General features: G+C 44.5%; 1 protein-coding gene across 2 annotated transcripts in view; it reads right to left on the bottom strand.

Moving 5' to 3' along the window:
• The window catches only part of TNPO3 (transportin 3), a 67,824-nt gene extending 42,562 nt beyond the window's left edge, over positions 1–25,262 (bottom strand). The window contains exons 1-7 of one of the 2 annotated variants that reach the window (XM_077264381.1): positions 24,857–25,262; positions 23,815–24,015; positions 20,033–20,106; positions 19,787–19,943; positions 18,591–18,734; positions 16,898–17,073; positions 1,174–1,312 (exon numbers count right to left, since the gene is read on the bottom strand). In XM_077264381.1, the coding sequence (XP_077120496.1) occupies positions 1,174–1,312; positions 16,898–17,073; positions 18,591–18,734; positions 19,787–19,943; positions 20,033–20,106; positions 23,815–24,015; positions 24,857–24,970 (1,005 nt within the window). In that variant the 5' untranslated portion in view covers positions 24,971–25,262. The remainder of the gene's footprint in view (positions 1–1,173; positions 1,313–16,897; positions 17,074–18,590; positions 18,735–19,786; positions 19,944–20,032; positions 20,107–23,814; positions 24,016–24,856) is intronic. The other variant, XM_077264380.1, reaches the window with a different exon arrangement.
• Positions 25,263–26,153: the final 891 nt, after the last annotated feature.

Here is a 26,153-nt window from a genome sequence, read left to right as displayed (position 1 = left end):
CTGTCACAGAACTACATAACTTTAAGATACATGTTGCAAGAACCAAAAGTGAACAGAACCTATAATAGATACTGCACCAGTACAATAACAATAAAGGGGTATTCCCATCTTCAAGATCATATTCCAGTATATGTATCTGGTGTAATAAGATTAGCAAATACCTCCAATTAGAAACGTTTTCCTGATTAGCTATATCTCTTTCCTCATGCGCAGGACCTTAGGTATCCATGATTACGACCACTGATATAGTGACAATTAGTTAGCTAGTTACTAGTGGTCATAACCATGGATAGCTAAGGTCCTGCAATGCCGGCAAACGAGGAAAGAGACAGTGAACCAGAAAAACTATACTACATTTCTAATTGGAGGTATTTGCTAATATTATTACATCTGCTAAACATTGAGCTAGGATCTTGGAGATGTGAATACCCCTTTAAGTATTAAGCTATGTTCATGCTGAGCTTCGCTCCCCACAGTTGAAGCCTACAACGTGTAGGCCTAACTTGCATACGGGATATGGCACTCCTACGCTTAAAGGTGCCCAGGTAGGATGCTACTCCATCCAGACAATTATAAACCAGAGCCTGGACACTTGTGACGCGTCTGCTTGTGGTTTATATATGTCGCATCCCAAAAACACAATCATTGTAATGTTTCTGTTCCAATAGCACCTTCGCTACATGATCAGATTATTACAGAAACACAAGAATTAGGTAGCGCTGAGGAAAACCAGGAGCTGGACCTACCCCATTATGTGATTTTGTGGTAATCTGATTGTCAGACAAAGAAGCGATTGGAACAGAAACATGTAACAATTGTATTTTGGGGATTGAAGCGTGACAAGAACTGTGTAGGCCTAAGGAGCCATTAGCTGCATAGTGTGTAGGACAGCGAAATGCAGTAATTCTATACAACAAATAAGTTATTCCACCACGTAGCAGAATGCCATACGTCAGGCTGCTGTTATTTTGGTGTCACCAGGTGAATGGAGACCTAACAGTATGGTCAGGGCATGTGATGGAGCCCTTCCATGTGCTGAATGTGGATAACCCATGCCATGTGAACACAGCCTTGACATTGTATTTTGGGCACCTGAAAGCAAATAATCTGATAACCATGTACTGCTCAGTGTAACAGGACAACTTTTTATGTCCCTGGTGGGACTCACACTACCTCATATTGTGGGTGACCAGCACAAATCAAGAGAAGGTCCAGCGTTCGGAGGTCTCCCAGCTCGTGACCTGGAGTAGAAACGATCTTCTCTAGAAAGGTTTCACACAGTTCTGTAAACATCCTGCAATAGTTTAACACCCTGAAATGTACAAAAAAAAAAAAAAGAAAGAAAATTAACTTGTGGAAATTTACACAAGCCATGTATCACTTAAAAGGAGAAGCAAAGCTTCCTAAACCATTAGCCGCAGAGATTACACATATCGAGCCGCAGTCATGCTGCCTCACTATTATATCCTGCAGATGTGAACCCAAGTTGTCCTCCATTCCTGGTTCCAGTAACACAAGCTAGTCTGAACAGAAGCTGCATTCCTGAATGATTGATGTGCTGCCTGCGCCCTGGAAGGATCATGTGGCCGATGTCCTCTGTGCTGAGCACATCTAAGGTTCCTTCTGAATAGCAGACACTCGAGGCAGCGCAAGTTTTGCCACAAAAGGGCAAGGAAGGTGGTAGGGAAAGTGGGTAACGTACACACTCCATGCACTCCACAAGCAACAGACTGCACAACCGAGTTGTCTGAAGAAGCAAGTTTTTCTCATGGCTGACCAGACAAATCAGCATACTTCTAGATAACAATTTAGAGGAAACGGTCATCTCTTAATAGCTCTTCTGATTATTAATCAGTTAGAAAGTTATTCTCATCTGAGCAAGTAATCAATTATCCACAGATTATCCCCGAGAACACATGCCCGCCACCGTGCCCTTCACTATCTATAGGATTAGCAGACATATCCTACCTGTGGGACCTGTGGAGGTGAAAACTTGCTCACATGAGATATGAAACCTGTCACCAGTTTAAAACTGGCAAGTGCTAGCGTTTTGCACTTGCTTTATTCCCGCTACGCCCCGAGTACTGTGCTTTTTGTGTGTGTGTTTTTTTGGGTTTTTTTTAATACATCCGCCATACAGTTCCAGAGATAGTGGACATTTTATTTAGGTTGAATTTTTATAGTCTTTCCAAGGGGGCGTGGCTCACAGGATTCTCTGGGGGCATGTCTTTAGGTTACTCCGCATAATTATCCTGTAAACAGCGCCCCCTTGGTAACATTAATAGAATTTAGGACATTGGGCACACTACACTGTGTGCATAATTATTAGGCAAGTTGTATTTTAAGGCTATGTTCACACGCTGCGGGTTTTGCTGCGGACCCGCAGCTGTTTTGCAGCTGCGGGTCCGCATCCTTTTTCCATATAGGTTACAGTACAATGTAACCTAATGGAAAACAAAACCCGCTGTGCCGACGATCCTTTTTTTCTGTGGATTTTCTGCAGAAAAAAAGAAGGACCATGTCACTTCTTGGTGCAGAATCGCAGCGATTCTGCACCCATAGAAATGCATTGAACCGCTAACTTCCCGCATGGGGCTGTGCCCACGTTGCGGGAAGTTAAGCGGATAATGTGCGGGTGGTACCCGGGGTGGAGGAGAGGAGACTCTCCTCCAGGCCCTGGGAACCATATTTGGGTGTAAAAAAAAGAATTAAAATAAAAAATAATGCTATACTCACCTCTCAGCGCTGCCCGCGGCGTCCGGTCTCAGTTGCTGTGCCGAACAGGACCTGTGGTGACGTCGCGGTCACATGACCGTGATGACGCCGCGGTCACATGACCGTGACGTCACGAAGGTCCTTGTCGGCACAGCCGCTTGCAGCGCCGGGGAGATCGCGACGTCAGAGGGTGAGTATAGCCAATTTTTATTATTTTTTACATTACTATTGATGTTGCATATGCAGCATCAATAGTACAGCAGTAATCCCGCAGCGGAAACCGCGGAACAAACCGCGATAAATCTGCAGGGATAACCGCAGCGGTTTTGCCCTGCAGATTTTCAATTCCGCTGCGGGATTAACCCGCAGAGGAACCCGCAGCGTGTGAACGTGGCCTAAAGGATTATTTTTATTATTGATCAACAACTATGTTCTCAATCAACCCAAAAGACTCATAAATATCAAAGCTTAATATTTTTGGAAGCTGGAGTGGGTTTGTTTAGATTTGGCTATCTTAGGAGGATATCTGTTTGTGCAGGTAACTATTACTGTGCAGAATTATTAGGCAACTTAATAAAAACCAAATATTTTTTGCCCAACATGTTTCTTGCGACCCTGTTGGCTATTTGACATGAAACGCTTGATTGTTCGGTGATCACGCTTCAAAGGTTTGGCAATTTCAAGACTGCTGCATCCCTCTGCAAGACATCTCACAATTTTGGACTTTTCAGAGCCCGTCAAATCTCTCTTCTGACCCCTTTTGCCAAAGGAAAGGAAGTGGCCTAATAATTACGCACACCTTATATAGGGTGTTGATGTCATTAGACAACACCCCTCCTCATTACAGAGATGCACTTCACCTAATTTACTTAATTGGTAGTTGGCTCTCAAGCCTGAACAGCTTGGAGTAGGACAACATGTATAAAAAGTATCATGTGATCAAAATACAACTTGCCTAATAATTCTGCACACAGTGTAGATAAAAGGACCCACTCCTCTGCAAAAAATACATACAAATTCTCAGGCAGGAGGGGTAGCCGGAATAAGATAAGTGCCAAAGTTGGCCACTTTTGACCTGGTAACCGGTCCTCTTTAAGATGCCCATACACTTTGCAACGGGCGTTTTTCCTGACAGCTATTCTTCCTAACTCCCCAATACACATACCACAGTCAGCTACTCCACGCATACATGCGTACCATTGTGTAACAGAAAATAAGCTGCTGCCAAAAACCTCTGGTAGCGGCCTACCTCCCAGAAAACAAAAGGATTAAGCATGATGAAACCCAACATGCATGACCCTTCTTACCCTCGGATATCTGCTGAGTATGGGTGAGAGAAAGAGTCACCACAGCCTCATACACAGAAGACACTTGGCCAATATAACCAAAATTGGCTGGTTTGGCCAAGTTGACACTTTACTTTAGTGAACTAAAATGTGTGGTGTGGAATTATGATATAAACAGAAAGCTGAGAAATGAACAAACTCCACAACTCATAGTAAGTGATGAGCACAAATGTTGGTTACACAAGTTTGCCTAGGGTGCTGGGTATGCACCGAGTATCGCGGGTGCTCGAGTGACATGCTTGTGTCCCTGCGGCCACGTGTTTCATAGACGGTCACAAAACAGGCGGGGATTGCCTGACAGACACGGGCGTGCACGTGCACTCATCCCTAATCATTGTATCATAGTAATGATGTACGAGACAACATGATGGCTAACAGCATCCGATTCCAAATAATAGATTCCATTTAGTAAAGAAAGCAGAAGTTAAACCTTTAAAGGGATTGTCCCCTACCAGAAAACGTTTCCGGATAGTTATAGTTAAAGAAAACCTAAACACAATCTGCTTCACTTACACTCTGGAGGTCCAGCACAGTCATTCCACTGCTGACCCAGTTTCTGCTATTTGGCTGCAGGAGTGGCATCATGTCCCCATCGCTTCATCCGTGTAAATGGTGCGGATCGCCCAGAGCCGCTGAGCACACCAATTGGCTGCAGCGCTTCAGACTTCATACCACTGCAGCAGTGGCAAAGAACTTGTGTTGTACCACAGGAGGGGAAGTAAAGTACAATTTCTATTTTCACAACCAGGAAAAGCTTTCTGAATGGGGACAATCCCTTTAAGCTTACAACTGGGTGACCGCATAGAGAAATGTGAAACCAACCATGTGTGCACTGCACGGCTCAGATTATGCTGTAAATGTCGTGTATGATGCCAGCACATACCATTGAGGAGTCTTCCTTACAGGAAGTCATATGAATCTAGTTTTATTACAGAGAAGAAAATGCATTGCACATGGATTACACCTGCTGGATTATGAAAGCTGCCATGCCTTTTACGCCAACCTAGGCGTCGTCCCCTTGTTCCTGTTTTCTCACTGCATGAAATTGCTGATCACCACAAAAGAATAGAAGAGGATTTTTCTCACTCACATTCTCAAATTGGATGACTAAGACCCAATGCCATCACCCAGCATAATATGGAAGTAGACAAATGAATGGGGCTTAAGAAAAGCCTGAGTCAGCTGGCAGACAACCACCAAACCATCTGTCAGATTTCACGTTATCATTGATGCATTAGCTTACATAAAGGACTCAATGAAACTAAGAGACTAAATATCTACAACAATTTTAGATGATATTAATATACCGTCATCACACAGAGAAAATCTTAGAAACTGTACTCCCATGAGCAGATGCACCCCATGCAAGGCCAGTCATAACCATAACTAGGGGAGATGTCCTCCAATGTTCACAGTCACTTGACAATGTCTTAGATATGTTGGGTATTATGTCCAATCCTCCAGTCGCAGTAAAGATAAGCTGCAATGACTATTTGATTAACATGTTTAGAAGGCTGGTTAGGCCCAAGATGTTCATTCTCCACAGCTGTATCCGCAGCCTTTCTCAAATATAGCCACTTACTATTCCAATAGATCCAGGTAATAAGACACATGGCAATGGCGGCTTATCTCCTGAAAGACCTTGACCGGCCATGCTAGATTGTATTTATTGATCCTCTATCAGAGGTCAAAATACAATACACGCAAGATTGTTGCCTGATGCAACTTAAGGCAAAAGTTCTGTTAACTTTAAAGGTGTAATCAGGAATTACAAGAAACTAAACTAATGGAAATATTAAAAATACATTTAATTAGCAAATCACAATCGTTTTGTCTAGGGAGCGAATCACTATAAAATTAAAATGGTGTCCGACTTGTTACATTGACCGAAACCGTTCTCCAAGTGAATATTCTGATTAATACTGAAGAAACCAGCAGTGATGAGGTAAGAAGAGGCTTCTCAAACTGCTGTCCATCTTGTCTTTCTAACCTAATACTGGAGATACCAGCAGTGCTGAGGAAAGAAGAGACCTCTCATTTCTGTCCACCCTGTCTTTCTGATTTAATAATAGAGATTCCAGGGGTGCTGAAGTAAGAGAAAGCTCTTTCCACCATGTCTATCTAATCCTTAAGGTCTCAGGGGTGCTGAGGTAAGAAGAGGCTGCTCTCTCTGCTGTCCACTCTACCTTTCTGTTCTAATACTGGATATGTCAGGAGTGCTAATTAGTGATGAGCGAATATACTCGTTACTCGAGATTTCCCAAGCACGCTCAGGGGTCTTTTGAGTATTTTTTAGTGCTCGGAGATTTAGTTTTTCTTGCCGCAGCTGAATGATTTACATCTCTTGGCCAGCATAATTACATGTGAGGATTCCCTATCAACCAGGCAACCCCCACATGTACTTATGCTGGCTAACAGATGTAAATCATTCAGCTGCGGTGATGAAAACTAAATCTCCGAGCACTAAAAATACTCAGAGGACACCCGAGCATGCTCAGGAAATCTCGAGTAACGAGTATATTCGCTCATCACTAGTGCTAATGTAAGAGGCTGCTCTCACTGCTGTCCACCCTCCCCCTTTCTGATTTAATACTGGAAATGCCAGAAATGCTGGTGGTAATAAGAGGCTGCTCAAACTGCGGTCCACCCTGTCTTCCTCATCTAATACTGGAGATACCAGCAGTGCTGAGGCAAGAAGAGGATGCTCACACTGCTGTCCATTCTGTATTTCTGATCTAATAATAGAGATACCAGGAGTGCTAAGATAAGAGACCTCTTTTTTCTGTCCACCCTGTGCATCTGATTCACAGCGGGGAAAAAAGTATGTAGTCAGCAACAAATTGTGCAAGTTCTCCCACTTAAAAAGATGAGAGAGGCCTGTAATTGACATCATAGGTAGCCCACAACTATGAGAGTCAAAATGAGAAAACAAATCCAGAAAATCACCTTGTTTGATCTGGCAAGATTTATTTTGCAAGCATTTTACGCACGAGGACGGGAATACTCTGGACCTGGTTTTCTCCCGTCCCGGATCGCTGCACGACTTTACTAACTCCCCTCTCCCGCTTTCAGACCACAACCTTCTTTCCTTCTCTGTCGAGAATTGTCTCCTCACTCGGGACACCCCCACTTACCACACTTATCGGAATACACGTTCCATTAATACCCAGCAGCTTATGAACAATCTCCACACATCTTTAGCCCCCATCTCCTCCCTCTCCTGTCCAGAGTTAGCATTGTCACACTTCAATAATACACTGAAGAATGCCCTAGATGAAGCAGCACAATCTACACGCAGAAAGACCCGACACAGACAACGGCAGCCCTGGCACACTATGCAAACACGCTTTCTTCAGCGTTGTTCAAGGTGTGCAGAGCGGCAGTGGAGAAAGTCTCTCTTAGCAGAAGACTTCATCCACTATAAGTTCATGCTCAAAACCTATAACTCTGCCCTTTATCTGGCCAAACAATCCTACTTCACCACCCTCATCACCTCACTATCCAACAACCCAAAACGACTTTTTGAAACCTTAAACTCCCTCCTGAAACCTAAAGTACAGGCCCCCATCACCAATCTCAGTGGTGAGGATCTGGCCACTTATTTCCTAGAAAAAAATCAACCACATCCATCAGGATATCTCAGCCCAATCTCCTCAGTGCCTGGATCCCCTTCCCTGCCGCACCTCAAGCTCACTAGACATCTTTGAGCCTGTCTCAGAAGAAGAAGTTTCCAAGCTCCTCGCTTCTGCTCGGCCTACAACCTGCAACAGTGACCCCATTCCTTCACCTCTCCTGCAGTCTCTCTCACCAGCGGTCACCACTCACCTGACTAAAATATTTAACCTCTCTCTTTCTTCAGGTATCTTTCCTTCCTCATTTAAACATTCCATCATAACCCCTTTACTTAAAAAGCCATCCCTGGACCAGAACTGCACTGCTAACTACAGACCTGTCTCTAACCTTTCCTTCATCTCTAAACTCCTGGAACGCTTGGTCCACTCCCGTCTAATCCGCTATCTCTCGGATAACTCTCTTCTCGACCCCTTACAATCTGGTTTCCGCTCTTTACACTCCACTGAAACTGCCCTCACTAAAGTCTCTAATGATCTAATAACAGCTAAATCCAAAGGTCATTGCTCCCTGCTGATTCTCCTGGATCTCTCTGCTGCATTTGACACTGTGGATCACCAGCTCCTTCTCACTATGCTCCGCTCCATAGGCCTCAAAGACACAGCCCTCTCCTGGTTCTCCTCCTACCTCTCTGACCGCTCCTTCACTGTATCCTTTGCCAGCTCCTCTTCCTCTCCTCGTCCCCTTACTATCGGGGTTCCGCAGGGCTCAGTCCTAGGCCCCCTCCTCTTCTCTCTATACACGGCCCCTATTGGACAAACAATCAGCAGCTTTGGGTTCCAGTATCATCTCTATGCTGATGACACCCAATTATACACTTCTTCCCCTGTCATCACCCCTACCCTAATTCAAAATACCAAGGATTGTTTGTCTGCTGTCTCTAACATCATGTCTTCCCTCTATCTGAAACTAAATCTCTCCAAAACGAACTTCTTGTGTTTCTCCCTTCTTCTAACCTCACTCTTCCCAACATCGAAATTACTCTGGAGGGTTCAACCATAACTCCCAAGCAGCATGCCCGCTGTCTTGGGGTCATATTCGACTCCGAACTTTCCTTTACTCCCTATATCCGATCACTCACTCGCTCTTGTCACCTACATCTTAAAAACATCTCCAGAATCCGACCTTTTCTCACCTTTGAAACTGCTAAGACTCTTACAGTCGCTCTTATTCATTCTCGTCTGGACTACTGCAACTCTCTTCTGATCGGTCTCCCTCTTACCAAACTTTCTCCTCTCCAATCCATCTTGAATGCGGCAGCCAGGGTCATATTTCTGTCCAGCCGCTTCACCGATGCCTCCATCTTGTGCCAGTCATTACACTGGCTACCCATTCGCTACAGGGTCCAGTATAAACTCATCTCTCTCACCCACAAAGCCCTCCACAGTTCTGCACCGCCTTATATCTCCTCTCTCATCTCTGTCTATCGCCCTACACGTGCCCTCCGTTCTACAAATGACCTAAGACTAACATCCCCCGTAATCCGAACCTCACACCTCCGTCTACAAGACTTCTCTCGTGCTGCTCCAGCTCTCTGGAATGCACTTCCCCAGACGATCAGACTGATACCTAGCCCCGACCTATTCAAGCGCGCTCTAAAAACCCATCTCTTCAAACAAGCCTACCACATCAACTACTCGGTAAACTAACTTTGCCCTGTTCCCTCCTTCCAAATATTATTCTAAATCTGCACCCTACTATTCATCTGTCTCCACACCCTCCATGCTCATGATAACTGCACTTGATACTTGACTATTGCACTTAAACAGACGGGCTGATGACCGGATCATGCAGCTTTATATGAAAATCCCTATTTATTATAATTGCCAAACCTGAAACAACAAGCACTTTTCACCTATTGTGTCCCCCCATTTCCTTGTAGATTGTAAGCTTGCGAGCAGGGACCTCACCCCTAATGTCACTGTTTAAATTGTCTTAACTTGTATTGAATTTGTCTGTATATGTCCCCACTTAATTGTAAAGTGCTGCGGAATATGTTGGCGCTATACAGGTCCTTCTCAAAAAATTAGCATATAGTGTTAAATTTCATTATTTACCATAATGTAATGATTACAATTAAACTGTCATATACTATAGATTCATTATCCACCAACTGAAATTTGTCAGGTCTTTTATTGTTTTAATACTGATGATTTTGGCATACAACTCCTGATAACCCAAAAAACCTGTCTCAATAAATTAGCATATCAAGAAAAGGTTCTCTAAACGACCTATTACCCTAATCTTCTGAATCAACTAATTAACTCTAAACACATGCAAAAGATACCTGAGGCTTTTAAAAACTCCCTGCCTGGTTCATTACTCAAAACCCCCATCATGGGTAAGACTAGCGACCTGACAGATGTCAAGAAGGCCATCATTGACACCCTCAAGCAAGAGGGTAAGACCCAGAAAGAAATTTCTCAACAAATAGGCTGTTCCCAGAGTGCTGTATCAAGGCACCTCAATGGTAAGTCTGTTGGAAGGAAACAATGTGGCAGAAAACGCTGTACAACGAGAAGAGGTGACCAGACCCTGAGGAAGATTGTGGAGAAGGACCGATTCCAGACCTTGGGGAACCTGAGGAAGCAGTGGACTGAGTCTGGTGTGGAAACATCCAGAGCCACCGTGCACAGGCGTGTGCAGGAAATGGGCTACAGGTGCCGCATTCCCCAGGTAAAGCCACTTTTGAACCATAAACAGCGGCAGAAGCGCCTGACCTGGGCTACAGAGAAGCAGCACTGGACTGTTGCTAAGTGGTCCCAAGTACTTTTTTCTGATGAAAGCAAATTTTGCATGTCATTCGGAAATCAAGGTGCCAGAGTCTGGAGGAAGACTGGGGAGAAGGAAATGCCAAAATGCCTGAAGTCCAGTGTCAAGTACCCACAGTCAGTGATGGTGTGGGGTGCCATGTCAGCTGCTGGTGTTGGTCCACTGTGTTTCATCAAGGGCAGGGTCAATGCAGCTAGCTATCAGGAGATTTTGGAGCACTTCATGCTTCCATCGGCTGAAATGCTTTATGGAGATGAAGATTTCATTTTTCAGCACGACCTGGCACCTGCTCACAGTGCCAAAACCACTGGTAAATGGTTTACTGACCATGGTATTACTGTGCTCAATTGGCCTGCCAACTCTCCTAACCTGAACCCCATAGAGAATCTGTGGGATATTGTGAAGAGAAAGTTGAGAGACGCAAGACCCAACACTCTGGATGAGCTTAAGGCCGCTATTGAAGCATCCTGGGCCTCCATAACATCTCAGCAGTGTCACAGGCTGATTGCCTCCATGCCACGCCGCATTGAAGCAGTCATTTCTGCCAAAGGATTCCCGACCAAGTATTGAGTGCATAACTGAACATTATTATTTGATGGTTTTTTTGTTTGTTATTAAAAAACACTTTTATTTGATTGGACGGGTGAAATATGCTAATTTATTGAGACAGGTTTTTGGGTTATCAGGAGTTGTATGCCAAAATCATCAGTATTAAAACAATAAAAGACCTGACAAATTTCAGTTGGTGGATAATGAATCTATAATATATGAAAGTTTAATTGTAATCATTACATTATGGTAAATAATGAAATTTAACACTATATGCTAATTTTTTTAGAAGGACCTGTATAAATAAAGATTATTATTATTTTGCAAATTTTAGTGGAAATTAAGTATTTGGTCATTAACAAAAGTTCTTCTCAATATTTTGTTATATATCCTTTGTTGGCAATGACAGAGTTCAAACGTTTTCTGCAAGTCTTCACAAGGTCGGCACCCACTGTTGGTGGTATGTTGGCCCATTCCTCAATGCAGATCTCCTCTAGAGCAGTGATGTTTTGGGCAACACAGACTTTCAACTCCCTCCAAAAGGTTTTCCATGGGGTTGAGATCTGGAGATTGGCTAGGCCACTCCAGGACCTTCATATGCTTCTTATGAAGCCACTCCTTTGTTGCCCTGGCGGTGTGCTTGGGATCATTATCATGCTGAAAGACCCATCCACGTTTCATCTTCAATGCCCTTGCTGATGGAAGTAGATTTGCACTCAAAATCTCACGATACATGGCCCCATTCATTCTTTCATGTACATGGATCAGTCGTCCTGATCCCTTTTCAGAGAAACAGCCCCAAATCATGATGTTGCCACCTCCATGCTTCACAATGGGTATGGTGTTCTTTGGATGCAACTCAGCATTCTGTCTTCTCCAAACACGACGAGTTTTGTTTCTACCAAACAGTTCTACTTTGGTTTCATCAGACCATATGACATTCTCCCAATACTCTTCTGGATAATCCAAATGCTCTCTAGCAAACTTCAGACGGGCCCGGACATGTACTGGCTTAAGCAGGGGGACACGTTTGGCCCTGCAGGATATGAGTACCTGGCAGCGTAGTGTGTTACTGATGGTAGCCTTTGTTACGGTGGTCCCAGCTCTATGCAGGTCATTCACTAGATCCCGCCCCCATGTGGTTCAGGGATTTTTGCTCACCGTTCTTGTGATCATTTTGATCCCACGGGGTGAGATCTTGCGTGGAGCCCCAGATCAAGGAAGATTATCAGTGGTTTTGTATGTCTTCCATTTTCTTAATGCTCCCACAGTTGATTTAATCACACCAAGCTGCTTGCCTATCGCATATTCTGTCTTCCCAGCGTGGTGCAGGGCTACAATTTTGTTTCTGGTGTCCTTTGACAGCTCTTTGGTCTTTACCATAGTGGAGTTTGGAGTGTGACTGTTTGAGGTTGTGGACAGGTGTCTTTTATACTGATAAGTTCAAACAGGTGCCGTTATTACAGGTAATGAGTGGAGGACAGAGGAGCCTCTTAAAGAAGAAGTTACACGTCTACGAGAGCCAGAAATCTTGCATATTTTTAGGTGACCAAATACTTATTTTGCTCCATAATTTGCAAAATAAATATTGCCAAATCAGGCAAGGTGATTTTCTGGATTTGTTTTCTCATTTTGACTCTCATAGTTGTGGTCTACATATGATGTCAATTACAGGCCTCTCTCTTTCTTTTTTAAGTGGGAGAACTTGCACAATTGGTGGCTAACTAAATACTTTTTTCCCCACTGTAATACTGGAGATACCAGGAGTGCTGATGTATAAAGAGGCTTCTCACACTGCTGTCCACCCTGTCTTTCTAATCTAATAATGGAGATACCAAGGAGGCGGAGGTAAAAAGTGGGCGCTCACACTGAAGTCCACCCTGTCTTTCTGATGTATTACTGGAGATTCCAGGGGTGCTGAGATAAGTGGAATTGTGTTACATTGCTGTCCACCAGATCTATCTATTACAATTTTTGGATTCTCAAGGGTACGGAGGTAAGAAGTCTACTCACACTGCTGTCCACCCTGTCTTTCTGATCGAACACTGGATATACAAGGAGAGCTGAGGAAAGAAGAGGCTGCTCACACTGCTGTCCTCACTACCTTTCTGATCTAATACTGGATATATCAGGGAGTGTTAAGGTAAAAAGAGACTGCTCACACTGCTGTCAGTCCTCCCCCTTTCTGATTTAATGCTGGAAATACCAGAAATGCTGAGGTAATAAGAGGCTGCTCACACTGCCGTCCACCCTGTTTTTCTGATCTAATACTGAATATAGCAGGGATGCTGAGGTAAGAGGAAGCTGTTCTCACTGCTGTCTACTTTGCCTTGTGAATGACAAGACAAGGAATATGTTATGTCCAAATCACTACAGTGGAGCTTGTTACGGACATGCTCACAGAAACGTCTTGACATTCTAGGACAGGTTTCTGCTGGTGTAACGGGATGGAGGACAGTTGTATTCTACAGTGTTCACTAGATACATAGAAAACTATTGTGATTTGCTAATTTTCGTAAATGTATCTAGGAATATAGTATGACATTTCCATGGTTATTTTTTTTCTATTCCTGGAGAACTCCTTTAACTTGTGTTTGGCCAGCTTTAGCATAGATGATATACTTTTTTTTTGTACTTTTACTTTATTTCTAAATGTCAAAGAAAATATGCAAACCTTTGGCTTGACTGGGAAAAAGACCATGATCGATGAACTTTGCAAATAAAGCTTCCAAGAGCTCAAATAACTGGGGGTCTCAAATTCTGAATCTCCACCTGAACTTACAGTACTTTCTTTTCTGACATGATAGAAGCGAGTTAACGTGCACAAAAATCTAACTGAAAAAAAAAAAAAAAAGAAGTGTACAACTCTTTAACATATGTGTTGGGAACACGATTTTGTAGAATTAAGGGCTTACACAGACAGGAGTATTTTGTGCTGTTTGTATGCAAAACAGGGTACCGGCAGTAAATGGACCAATGCAAGGCAGTAGGGTAGTTCACATGAATGGTTTTTACAAATGGACTGGTAAACTTCTTATTAAAAATCCCAGTAGACACTACTTTGATAATTTTTTTGGATCACGCTTGCTCAAACTAAACTCAATAGGGGCATTAAAACAAATGGATGCCATATGAACACTACCCATGTGACAACCGTTTACTATGGGTGCAACTCAATTAACAAAGGAAACTAAGCTTGGCCATTTTCACATTTTTAGGAAAGGGAATTTTTTTTATGCATTTTCACTTATTCCTCATCTTTTATTTTTTCTGTCTACAGACATGTCAGGGTTTGTTTTTAGTGGGACAAGAGTAGTTTAAACTGGCACGCTTCATTTCACCCAATAATGAACTGAATGAATGAACGAACTGAAAAACAGAGAAAAGATTCCAAGTGTGTTGAAGTGGTGGAACAAATGCAGTACCGCCATTGCTTTTAGGGTTTTGCTTTTATGGAGTTCACTGTGTGATGGAAATGATCTGGAAATATGCTTGTCAATCTTGGTTACGGCAGTACCAAAAATGCATCGATTTTTTTTTGTAAAAAAAACCAACACTGTTTCACCATTTTCACAAATCCATAACATTTTTTTTTCTGTTGATGGGGATGAGTTAAATTTTGCGGTGCGCCAATGTTTTTATAGATTCCAATTTTGTGTATATTTTGATGATGTGATTACTTACTATTCCATTTTTTGACAGAGGTGAGGTGCCCCCCCCAAAAGATGCTCTTCTGGAGTTTTGATTTTCTCTTTATGTCGTTTACAGATTGTGTTAATTTCATATTTTAAGAAAATAGAATTTTACAAATGCAGCTATAAGAAAAATATTTATATTTTTGCCTTTATTTTTGATGGGGGAAAAGTGCCATGATTTGAACTTATGTATTTTTTTAAAAAAATGCTTTTCTTTATTTTTTTTTTAGATTCTTTTGTAGTTCCCTTAAGGGACTTCAACCTACAGTATTGCACTATACAGTGAAAATCTCAATCTCCTATGGAGCTCAGCCTTCAGCAGAGCCATAGATGTCATAATAGTCCATGGGACCCCCACGATCGCGTTGCCGGGGAGCAATGGGAACCGGAGTGCGCAGGCACCACACGCATTACATTTAAACAATTTAAATTATTTTTTAAATTGTTGATGTATAATGTGGATGCCATGCAAACAATAATATGGTTGACTAATGGACGATTTGCAGATTTTCCTCCTGCACTCGTTAGGACAGCCACCCTCAGACTGACACTACACATGGGAAAGATGTAACCGGACGAGGGTGACGGATGGGTCTGGTCACATGCTGCTCCATCAGCAGCCAATGTATAAACAGGAGAGCTGTGTAGTCTGTGAGGAAAGCTACACTAAATTCTGTGGCACGTAAAAAGGCAGAGAAACAGTGACATATATATATATCAGTGACATAAAAACATGTCCCCCACACATTTTGTAAAATATAAGTAAAGTAGTCTATCCTTTGGTATTTCTGACTTTCCCACTCAATACATAAGTTAGTAATCCAAACGGTTAAAGGGGGACTTCGATTTTCAGCAAGGTGGAGCCCAAATGTTGGCAGGCACGTAAAATACAATCAGCTATTGCTACCCCTCCCCTGCGCCGGCACTTACGCTGCTCGGTCACTGCGTTTTAGCTGCAGTATTGAACTCTCCCAATGTGGATGTGATGTCACCGCTGCAGCCAAATTAGTGACAAAAGCAGCGGTGGAGAGCAAGCGAGTGTCATTTGGCTTTATATGCCTTTCATTGTTTGATGTCCACTTTACTCTAAATGGGAAAACTCCTTTAAAGCAGTGCATTAAAGGGAATCTGTCAGCAGGATTTCACCTCCCCAAACTATTTATATGTGCACGCAACTTTCAAAGGCAAGCCCAGCAATACACTTACATGGCCAGTCCATTCCAGAGTTGGATGTGCAAATGAGGTAGAGTAACTTTTTGTAGATCTGTAGCCATTGGCACTCCAGCTCTATTTCCTGCCCAGCGCCGCCGCCTCCGGCTGACTGACAGCCTCTATGCAGTATAACTTCAGGCAAAGAGAGCCGTTAGTCAAGCAAGAAAACAGGTCGCTGGGTAGGGAGTAGAGCTGTAGTGACGCAGGCTTCAGATCTATCATAGCCGTTTGAGTTTCAATTCAAATGCTGGTTTCTCAGTAGTGGAGGAATGGCCTGGCCATGTAAAGGTATTTCTGGAGCACAGAAATATTTTGAGGGGTGAAATCTTACTGACAGATTTCAATTAGGTGCAGAAATTCTCTAACTTAGCCTTACACACTGTGTCTGCTATGTGCGGGAAACCTTGGATGCACACAGGTGACAGTGTGGAAAAAACCTTACAGATGTGAGCATTTCTGCAATAATGAACAACAGCGATACTGGCCGTCATGTTTACACCATAGTAAAGTCGTCCCATTTCACTGGACACACTGGCAAAGCGACATTCTGAGCTACCAAATCATAGGTGACGACCAAGAGAAAATAATTTTATATCCTTTAGTGTTCATTATAGCACACTTCCAGGTCAAATGCTGAGATACTGGGGAGAGTTGCCCATAACAATCAAATGCTAGACGTGGAAGAAAAAGAAAACTATACCAGCAATCACGTCTTTGCTGTAATGTTACTTTGAGAAGTTTCTTTCCCTCTGAAAATGAGAGATGGCATCTCCTCATAAGGCATCAACGTGAGACATCCCAGGCAGGATCGGGCAGTAGTGCAGAGATGCCAGGACAGAAGTGAGCTCATAAAATGGTTGGTTATCACAGTTGTAATGTACACAGATCGTTATTTTATATATAACATCTGCTAAGTCACCTGTACATTACTCCTTCACCAAGTCAACACCCAGCCTGTTACTGTATTCTGTATCTTACTTGTCCATGTCCTCTCGGGCCACCGCCATGTGATATGCTGGTTCAAGTGTGAGCACTCCCTGGAAGAGCTGCCTTCCCAGGTTCAGGTGGATCTCAATATTTTCAATAGCGTAGAGTGCAGAACAGACACAGTCAGAAGCAGCTTCATGAAGATTGGAAGGGGTCTGGTCCTGTTGCTGCAAACACAAGACACATCAATGTGATCAAGAGTGCAGGCTAAAGCGAAAACGGAAATCGATATTTTTGGGACACTGCCATCACAGTAAGAGCTATGAAGCACACAACTCGCCATGTCAGTGATATACAGGTAAGCTACATCAGGTGCTGGGTAACAGTCAGCAGCAGCCAGAGGCTGATAAAAATTATAGCAAGCTTTGGTCCTGTTCTCATCATGTCATGGGCATACACTTCTTCCATATGCTGGGAAAAGCATCCAACGTACACACCAAATGTATCCATAGTGGTTCATTTGCCCAACGGAGGTCAAATGGGGCCAGTAAACCTTACACTTGTCATTTTATTGCTTCAGATATAACAAGCAATTTTATACAGTTTTAATGCATTAGTTTGATTCACTATTTTCCCCATATGTACCATGGTTGTGTGTGTTTCGTACTCAGCGCTGTACTGGCTGAATACGGATATTTGATGAGGGTCAGGTCTCACTCCCTATATATATGAAGCTATGATGGCTCGCACACGACAAATTTGGAAGTGACGGTGCTAGTGAAAGGAGCACAAAGTTCCGAATATACTAGATATGAAGATCACTGCACACGTACAAGTTGAAGGTATGCTTAGGGTGGAAATTTTATTTATAGTGGTTTTTTGGAGAAAGCGACTGGTAAGCGTTGACGTTTCGGCTAGTATATAGCCTTGGTCACAACGTCGCTAAAATATGAAGAGTCTCTCTTGATTTGAGAAATGGTGATGTAGAGCAAGGAAATTTATTATCCCTGACAATTTGGTTGATTGTCATATATCATAGGATATTCTTTGCCTATTTTAGCGACGTTGTGACCAAGGCTATATACTAGCCGAAACGTCAACGCTTACCAGTCGCTTTCTCCAAAAAACCACTATAAATAAAATTTCCACCCTAAGCATACCTTCAACTTGTACGTGTGCAGTGATCTTCACTCCCTATATACACTGTCTCAGTACATGCTCGTCCTCCGTTAGAGCAGCATGTTGTGTTTCCTGGGGTGATCTCTTCGTCCTTGTACCTGTTACTCTATGGTTTGTTGGTAGTGCTGGTTAGGGATGGGACACCTCACGAACAGTTTTGGCTGTGTCTGGATTGGACTGTAGCCAATGCGCACTCCCGAGCAAGCAGCGCTGCCTGAAGGAAAGTGAGAGCAAACAGCGCCATGCAGAGAGTGCTGGCAAACAGCACAGTAGGGAGGTCTCGCCCCAGCAGCTTTGCCACCCAGCGATTCTGAAGAGGCACAACAAAAGTTCACGCAGCAAAAACGAAAAGTTCATTAGACTCCTTTGAGTATTCAGCACCGAGTACTGCTTACAATGGAAGCCTAAAGGCAGCAGAACTCACGGGTAAGGACATTGGTCAGCCCTCCGTCAGAGCTATGCGTGTGGTAGATGCATCAAGAGGAAGCTCAAAACATGAGTGTGGAGGGCCATGACACGTACGCAGACAAGCCCCTGCATTAAATGGGTCTCTGTCATTACTCACCAGGACCTGGAAGAGGAGCAGCAAGAGTCGATTGTTTGCCATGAAATTGCTGTCTAGGACCCCCAAATTAAACCAGCTACCCAAACATCTGAAGGTTTTTATCAGCATTTTCTCATTGCCAGCAGATTTTTCTACGCAGTTCATCTAAAGAGTAGAAAAAAAAGTTATCATGCACCGATGCGTATAAAAAACAAAGCGAAGCTGTAACAAGCGGTGCAGTCAATAAAAAAGCCCAAGCAATAATTACAGGGAAAGACATGGAAAATTCAGGTCCACATAACATTGATATAAACAGGCTGGTATTTCATTTTTGTGTGGAACTACCCTGCTCACTACGAGGACCACCAGCAGTAAAAGGCATCCAACACCAAATTAAAGGCACATTTCCTTTAAAAAAAAAAGTGATGGCATGCTAAAGCTGCCATCACTTTATGGTGGGTCCACCCTCTGGCACACCACCAAACGGGGATGTAGCTACACCACTTGCAATCCCCTCAATCAATAGGATAATAATAATCTTTATTTTTATATAACGCTAACATATTCCGCAGCGCTTTACAGTTTGCACACATTATCATAACCTTGCGATATGCCATAATTTTATGGGATGGGAATAACATCCATGACCGGCTTGTACTTTAAGGGTATGTGCACACGTTGCAGATTTGGCCCTGCAGATCCACAGCAGTTTTCCATGCGGTGTACAGTACCATGTTAACCTATGGAAAACCAAATCCGCTGTGCCCATGCTGCGGAGAATTCCGAGCAGGAACACAGCGGTTTATTTTCCGCAGCATGTCAATCCTTTGTGCGAATTCCGCAGCGTTTACACCTATTTCATTATAGGAATCCGCAGGTGTAAAAACGCAGGTGAAATCCACACAAAATCTGCAGGGAATCCGCGGAAAATCCAAAATGGAATCCACAACGTGTGCACATACCATAAAAGACACACACACACACACACACACACACACACACACACACACACACACACACACACACACGCACTCCCAGTAAAGGGGCCAAATTCAGTTTCAAGAAATATGTTCACCCCCAAAAAGAGAGATGGTATACCAGAATATAAATACAAAATAACAAAAGATTATCGGTAATGCTTTTTTTTTTCCAACATAGTGTCAACATCCTACAGGTAAGGACCTGCATCAACACAGCAATGAAAAGAATTCCCATACCAGAAGAGAAACCACAGTGCTCGAGTAAAACGCCAGGTCCTCAATGATCTCAGCACGACGATTAGCACCGATTCGCAGGGATCGGCTATGCACCTCCTCAGGCAGCACAGTAAGGATCTCCAAGAGGAAGGGTAATGACGAGACATCATTACTATACCTGGCGGAAACATCAGCTTAGTGAGGAACAAGACATCATTGTGCAGGACAGAGAGGGACATAAAGGGAGGGCCAGAGGCAAGTACTTACGTTTCTACAAGTGTTTGCACACAGCCTTTCCAAGAAGCCATCTGCAGGGCCAGATCTGCTATTGCTAAAGCCAGCTAAACGACAAAAGCAAACATAGTTTAATTTCTTACCAATCATAAATAGGTATTAATAAGGAGTTGTGCCCCAAATGTGGTCATAATATTCTATGCTTCTTGGTGCAGTTCACAGTCAGTTCTTATAGCACGATGGCATGAGAATCAGCAGAGCGGGAGCCAAGTGTCATTAACATCTCGCATCCGATGCTATATGCTCGTGTGACCCCCGGCCTTATAGAGAGGATACCAACTGCTGAGGCGCTGCCTGGTTTACATGACAGGAGTTAAGAGATGCTGTGCTATAGTAGTAGGATTTTTCGTCATTGAAGTTAGAGGACATATCTTTAACCAAGTTGAATATTTGACCTTCTCTCAGAAGTAAATGGGTGGCCTGACATGTGCCACACAACTCCAATGGTAAAGGTGGCAATCTTACAAAACCAGTTCAAAAAGAGAAACAGAACATTTGCCCATAGCTCATACGAAGGCCGTAGACAATAAAAAGAACAGCAATCGATAAGAGAACAAATTTGGCATTACCAGGACACCTCCCTGTCGGGCACAGGACAGACACTGTGGAAAATTGAAAATGTGGTGCTCAATTTGACTAAGTGGCCAAAATTGGAATAGTTTTATTTTCTCAACATGAGCGTGAAAAAGCAGGGTGCATTATGGACGACTGGCGTTTTGCGTATTACAGCACTTCCACAGGTCTTTTGGGGACCCGTATATTAATGCAGAAAATAAAAGGAACAGCTCATTGGTTACCAAGGAAGACTGCTTTAGTTTTCCACTACATCTGCAATAAGGGTGGTCATACAGAAACTGTCTTTTGCACCACTGTTGTAAAAAAAAAAACTGTGGCAGTTTTGCTTCAATTACAAAAATTATGGCAAAAATGATACCTGAAAATACACTACAGCCCTGATTCATTAAGACTGAAGATGGGATGTGCAGAAATCAGATGCATCCGATTCATTGAGATGGGCATGTCTCCTCATGAAGCGGGAGCATCTGATGAGTGGCATGCGTAAAGAACGACACAGCTCGTCATGAAGCTGACGAGCTGTGGCATCAAGCCCTTACTTTGCTCCTTTCCAGACATTTTGGAGAAACGAACGCAAAAACACCAAAAGTCAAAGTGTGCAAGAATTTTGCAACTTTTCAAAGTAAATTACACAAGATTCACATGAAACTGATTTGATAAATCGGGCCCTACAAGTATTCCACTTACTCTAGTTGATGCCTGGCATTGCGCCATGTAAACATAATCAACGTATCTCCTGACGACAGTTCTTGTACTGATGCATCAGGATGAGACTTGATAATGAATGCCATGTCAGTGCCGATCTGAACATTTCTACTTTACAACAGTACTCGCAGTTATCTGGGGCAGCGGCAGCAGAAAGTTCATGAGCTAACTATGATGGAATGGTGACATCCTATGCCACCCGGAAGGTCATGGGTGTGGCTGAAACACCAGAACCTACCAATTATAAGGGTGTCCACATACTTCTGGTCATGAAAAATAATCTGGAAGGGAGCGTCCTCAGCTGTGTCCATATATTCATTCATTATCAGGACATTCTCTGACATTTTTTTCTTGCAATAAGTGGAATAGCCTGATTTACTCTCAGAAGATGAAAGACTGTACCTAAAACTACTGCATGTTTGCTGCACAGTATTCAGCACAAGCAAATCTCTGTATGCTAGAAAACATTTCAGACCAGCATTAGAAAACGCTATGCTGCTGTATTAAAGGAGTTCTCTACTTTTTAATTATTTTTGTGTTGCAAACATGCAAATTACTGGTATATTCCAAATGCTACAGTAGCTCCAATGTCCCCTTTCCACAAGTGCTGCCCCCTCACCGAATGGCACTAGTCCGCAATAAGAAGCACAATCAAAAGGTTTTGCCTCTGGTATGGTACCAACATAATAAAATCAATTGTTAATGGATTGGCTCTCTTGCATTTAACTTGGGTACCCTACACAGGACTGTAGTATGTCCCACGCTGAATATCATAAAAAGAAGGAAGCGCACAAGGAAACAAATATATGAACAATACATTTTTATTACATATACCGAAAAAAAAGGGGGCGGGAGAGGTACAGGAGTATACAGTATATGGTGAGTGGTGGCTAAAAGCCAAGAAATTAGGGCACCATGGATTGGCATGGAATAGGTACGTAATACTATAATGCAAGTAACATTACTTACATATTAATGCATTAAGAGTCATGATAATACAAAATGAATAGAGGCTGGCATTTTCCTTGGGTAATGAGCCATGATACATAAGATTCCTGGAAGATTATATATTTCACTGCTGCTGGAATCTGGCTTATATTGTAATTCATTAGTGTTTGCACTATCCTGGCCTCAATGATATATTAGCATCTGATTTTAATAATATAATTTAACTGTTGCCAGATTACTGGTCTTTATATAATTTGCACTTAGCACTTTATTACATACTTCAGGCCATTTTTAGTTTTCAGGAATCTTATGTATCATGGCTTAAAACCCAAGGAAAATGCCAGCCTCTAATATTTTCTGTATTATCATGACTCATTAATATGTAACCAATGCTACTTATAGTACTACGCACCTATTCCATACCAATCCATGGAGTCCTAAATTTATTGGCCTTTAGCCACCACTCACCTTTTATATCCCCCTGTACCTGTACCTGTCCTGCCACCCCCCCCCCTTTTTCGATATATGAAATTAAAATGTACTTATAAATTTAGTTCCGTGTGCACCTCCTTCTTTTTATATGATATTAGACCGGAATATGGCAGCTTTATAGGAAAACTGTGACCAGGCGTCCACCAGCGGCCTGCAGTAACACTGTATGGCACTGGTAACTAGCACATGAGCAGTGCTGTAGGCAGTGTGATTATATAGGTATATGATGGACAGATGCGAAAAAGGAAAAAGTGAAAAAATGCTTCATTACACAATGATAGATCCCTTTTAGCCTGTGATTCCGGGTACTTGGTGCTGCCACGTGAGACACCGTTACAGCTTCCTGAACCAATCAAGTGTTGAGACAAAAATACTAAATAAATTTAAGAGACGAGGCGCAAGGCCATATAACTGATGAGGATCGCAATGCAATGCTCAGACTGGCTGTCGGCTCTCCTGACCCAAGTGTTGCAGCTGCACAAAAATAGATGCTGTGCTGCTCGGGTGGAGAAAGCCGTCGGCCATTCTCAGCATTGCAATCCACGTCCAGGTTATAAGACCGTCTGACTGCCCTCTAAGGCAGAGCTCAGGTCAGGTTCACGGCAGAGGACAGTCCGTAATGCAGGTACTGACAGGGGGCCTCCCGAGCCACCTCACAGCCTCTTATACACCTGTGAGACTGTAAGCCTGGATCAGGGGGCCCGAAATCACTATGTGAATTGTGGTCCATATAGACAGGAAATTACCGCCATCTTAACACAGCCTAAGAAACAGTATTTGGGCATCAAGAGGAAAAAAAGGAGATTTCCAATTATTTCTGCAGTTTTCGTTGTTTTAAAGTGGGTGAAAAGGGAACCCAATCTAGAAAAGGAAAATGTGCGCTGCAATAGACAGACCTTCTCTGTATTTGTGGAACTAGGGTATAGGAATTTTATCACAGGTTTGACAAGGTATTGTGAGAAACGGTAGCACAGACTGGCGAGGGGTCTACAGCTTTCCCTCATGTTTCCAGTCTATGGTGCATAGAACTGTACCTGAGTTACAATGACAGGTGACATGTCCTTCAAGTTCTGTATATGGGACAACAAGGAGTCCCGCAGGGAAGCATGGGAGTCTGCGGGCAGTTCATAAAAAGAGGTCTGAATCTTCATTTTCATGGTTTGTGCTGCAAAGTAGCAAGACTCCACATCCTGGTGAATCTGCAGCAGCTGGTCCGAGATCTCCCAAGCAAACACCTATGAACGAGACAGTAAAGACAGTCAGACAATATTTCCTGCATGCTTTATCAACTGTACGAGATTTACTGAGCCATAGGATGACTGACATGTCTGCCGCTGGTCCGCAGACCAGGCTGTAAAACACTGTGAATAAACCCAATGTAAACATGTCCCAAAGGAGAACGACTGGAAGAAAACTATAAAAGGCCAGGGACAGCAAATGGGATACATGAAAACAGTGCAGAATATCTACCCCAAGATAACATTCACCAGGCCCGATCCTGAGGCTGCACTACTACACACATCTCCCTCCCTGCGCACTTCTGTCATGGAGAAAGAGACCATCATTCCCATCGAGGTCAACAAGAGTAATGGCAGGTAAAGGTCTGATCTATCCTCGGCGTACGAGCCAGGGAGGTGTAAAAATGGATCAACAGGTGCCGGGAGTCGGGAGGTCGGCACCAACAGTCTCCTGGATCAAATGGGCCCATTTTAGACACTTCCGATTCCTACAGGAGAAAGATGGTGGCTGAACCCATTTAACCCCATAGTTGCTGGGGGATGGCTGTGTACAGGACTGATGGTCTGTATGGCGGGCGAGCGGACCACTGCCAGCCTGATGTGACAACGCATCTGGTCCTGTGCGGACCCGTCTGTCTGAGGACCAGGACAGACATCTGCCCAGTCCAGGAGGCCATCTCCAGGGGCTCCACTCTATGTGTGTGGCTGCAGGGGACACGGCCGGTGCCTACATGCCAGCTCTCTCCAGGACAGCCAGCTCTCTCCAGGGCAGCCATCCCGAGCACCCGGCTGCACGTCGTTCCCCTGTCCCCCAGGAATAGTCCATGAGGCCTCTCACCGATCTCTGCAGCTCTCCCAGCCAGAGCGATGCCCTCTCTTTTCCGCTGGGGTCCGGGTCGTGGTAGAGCGCCTGCACGGCCTGGTAGACGGTCTGCAGGGCCGGCTTCTCCATAGCTCAGCGTGCACGCTAGATCTCGTAGTGTCTTACAGCCGCCGCTCCCCACGACTCATCCTCTTCCTCGGCCGGAACTGAGATTGTGCACCAGCAACGTGTCCGACCAGCAACTCGTTCTCAGCGCGGCGCCGTTCCGCCTGCTCTCCCCGGGGATGGCAGAGAGCAGGAGCCAAACAGGGTCGTGCACAGCAGCAGCAGCGGGTGTTCTCACCCGTCACACGCAGCCTCCCCACCTCTCCAGCACCTCAGGAAGGCGGCTGCTTCCCGGGCAGGACGTACGTCAGCAGCCACTTCCTGTCAGTCCGCCGCTCATCAACGCCCCCCAGCTGTACGGAACTAAGAAAGCGGAAGCAAGTGTTACTCACTGTGTAGGGGTGAACCTGGTGAGAGCCGAGCCCGAATCCCTCAGCACAGCTCATATCCGCAGTGGTAGCAGGAGTGACGTCCCCACGGAACTGGCACTGAGCGGACTGTGTGTCTCTCACTGACCGGACTGTGTGTGCCGTGGGCTCAGGGTGGCACTGAGCGGACTGTGTGTGCCGTGGGCTCAGGGTGGCACTGAGCGGACTGTGTGCCGTGGGCTCAGGGTGTCACTGAGCGGACTGTGTGCCGTGGGCTCAGGGTGGCACTGAGCGGACTGTGTGTGCCGTGGGCTCAGGGTGTCACTGAGCGGACTGTGTGTGCCGTGGGCTCAGGGTGGCACTGAGCGGACTGTGTGTGCCGTGGGCTCAGGGTGGCACTGAGCGGACTGTGTGTGCCGTGGGCTCAGGGTGTCACTGAGCGGACTGTGTGTGCCGTGGGCTCAGGGTGTCACTGAGCGGACTGTGTGTGCCGTGGGCTCAGGGTGTCACTGAGCGGACTGTGTGTGCCGTGGGCTCAGGGTGGCACTGAGCGGACTGTGTGTGCCGTGGGCTCAGGGTGGCACTGAGCGGACTGTGTGCCGTGGGCTCAGGGTGTCACTGAGCGGACTGTGTGTGCCGTGGGCTCAGGGTGGCACTGAGCGGACTGTGTGTGCCGTGGGCTCAGGGTGGCACTGAGCGGACTGTGTGCCGTGGGCTCAGGGTGGCACTGAGCGGACTGTGTGCCGTGGGCTCAGGGTGGCACTGAGCGGACTGTGTGTGCCGTGGGCTAAAGGTGTCACTGAGCGGACTGTGTGCCGTGGGCTCAGGGTGTCACTGAG

This window comes from Ranitomeya variabilis, chromosome 5 (genome assembly GCF_051348905.1).
Source record: "Ranitomeya variabilis isolate aRanVar5 chromosome 5, aRanVar5.hap1, whole genome shotgun sequence".
In the NCBI taxonomy this organism is placed as follows: Eukaryota; Metazoa; Chordata; class Amphibia; order Anura; family Dendrobatidae; genus Ranitomeya; species Ranitomeya variabilis.
The sequence above is the reverse complement of the archived record's forward strand: the minus strand, read 5'-3'. Positions and strand labels throughout refer to the sequence as shown.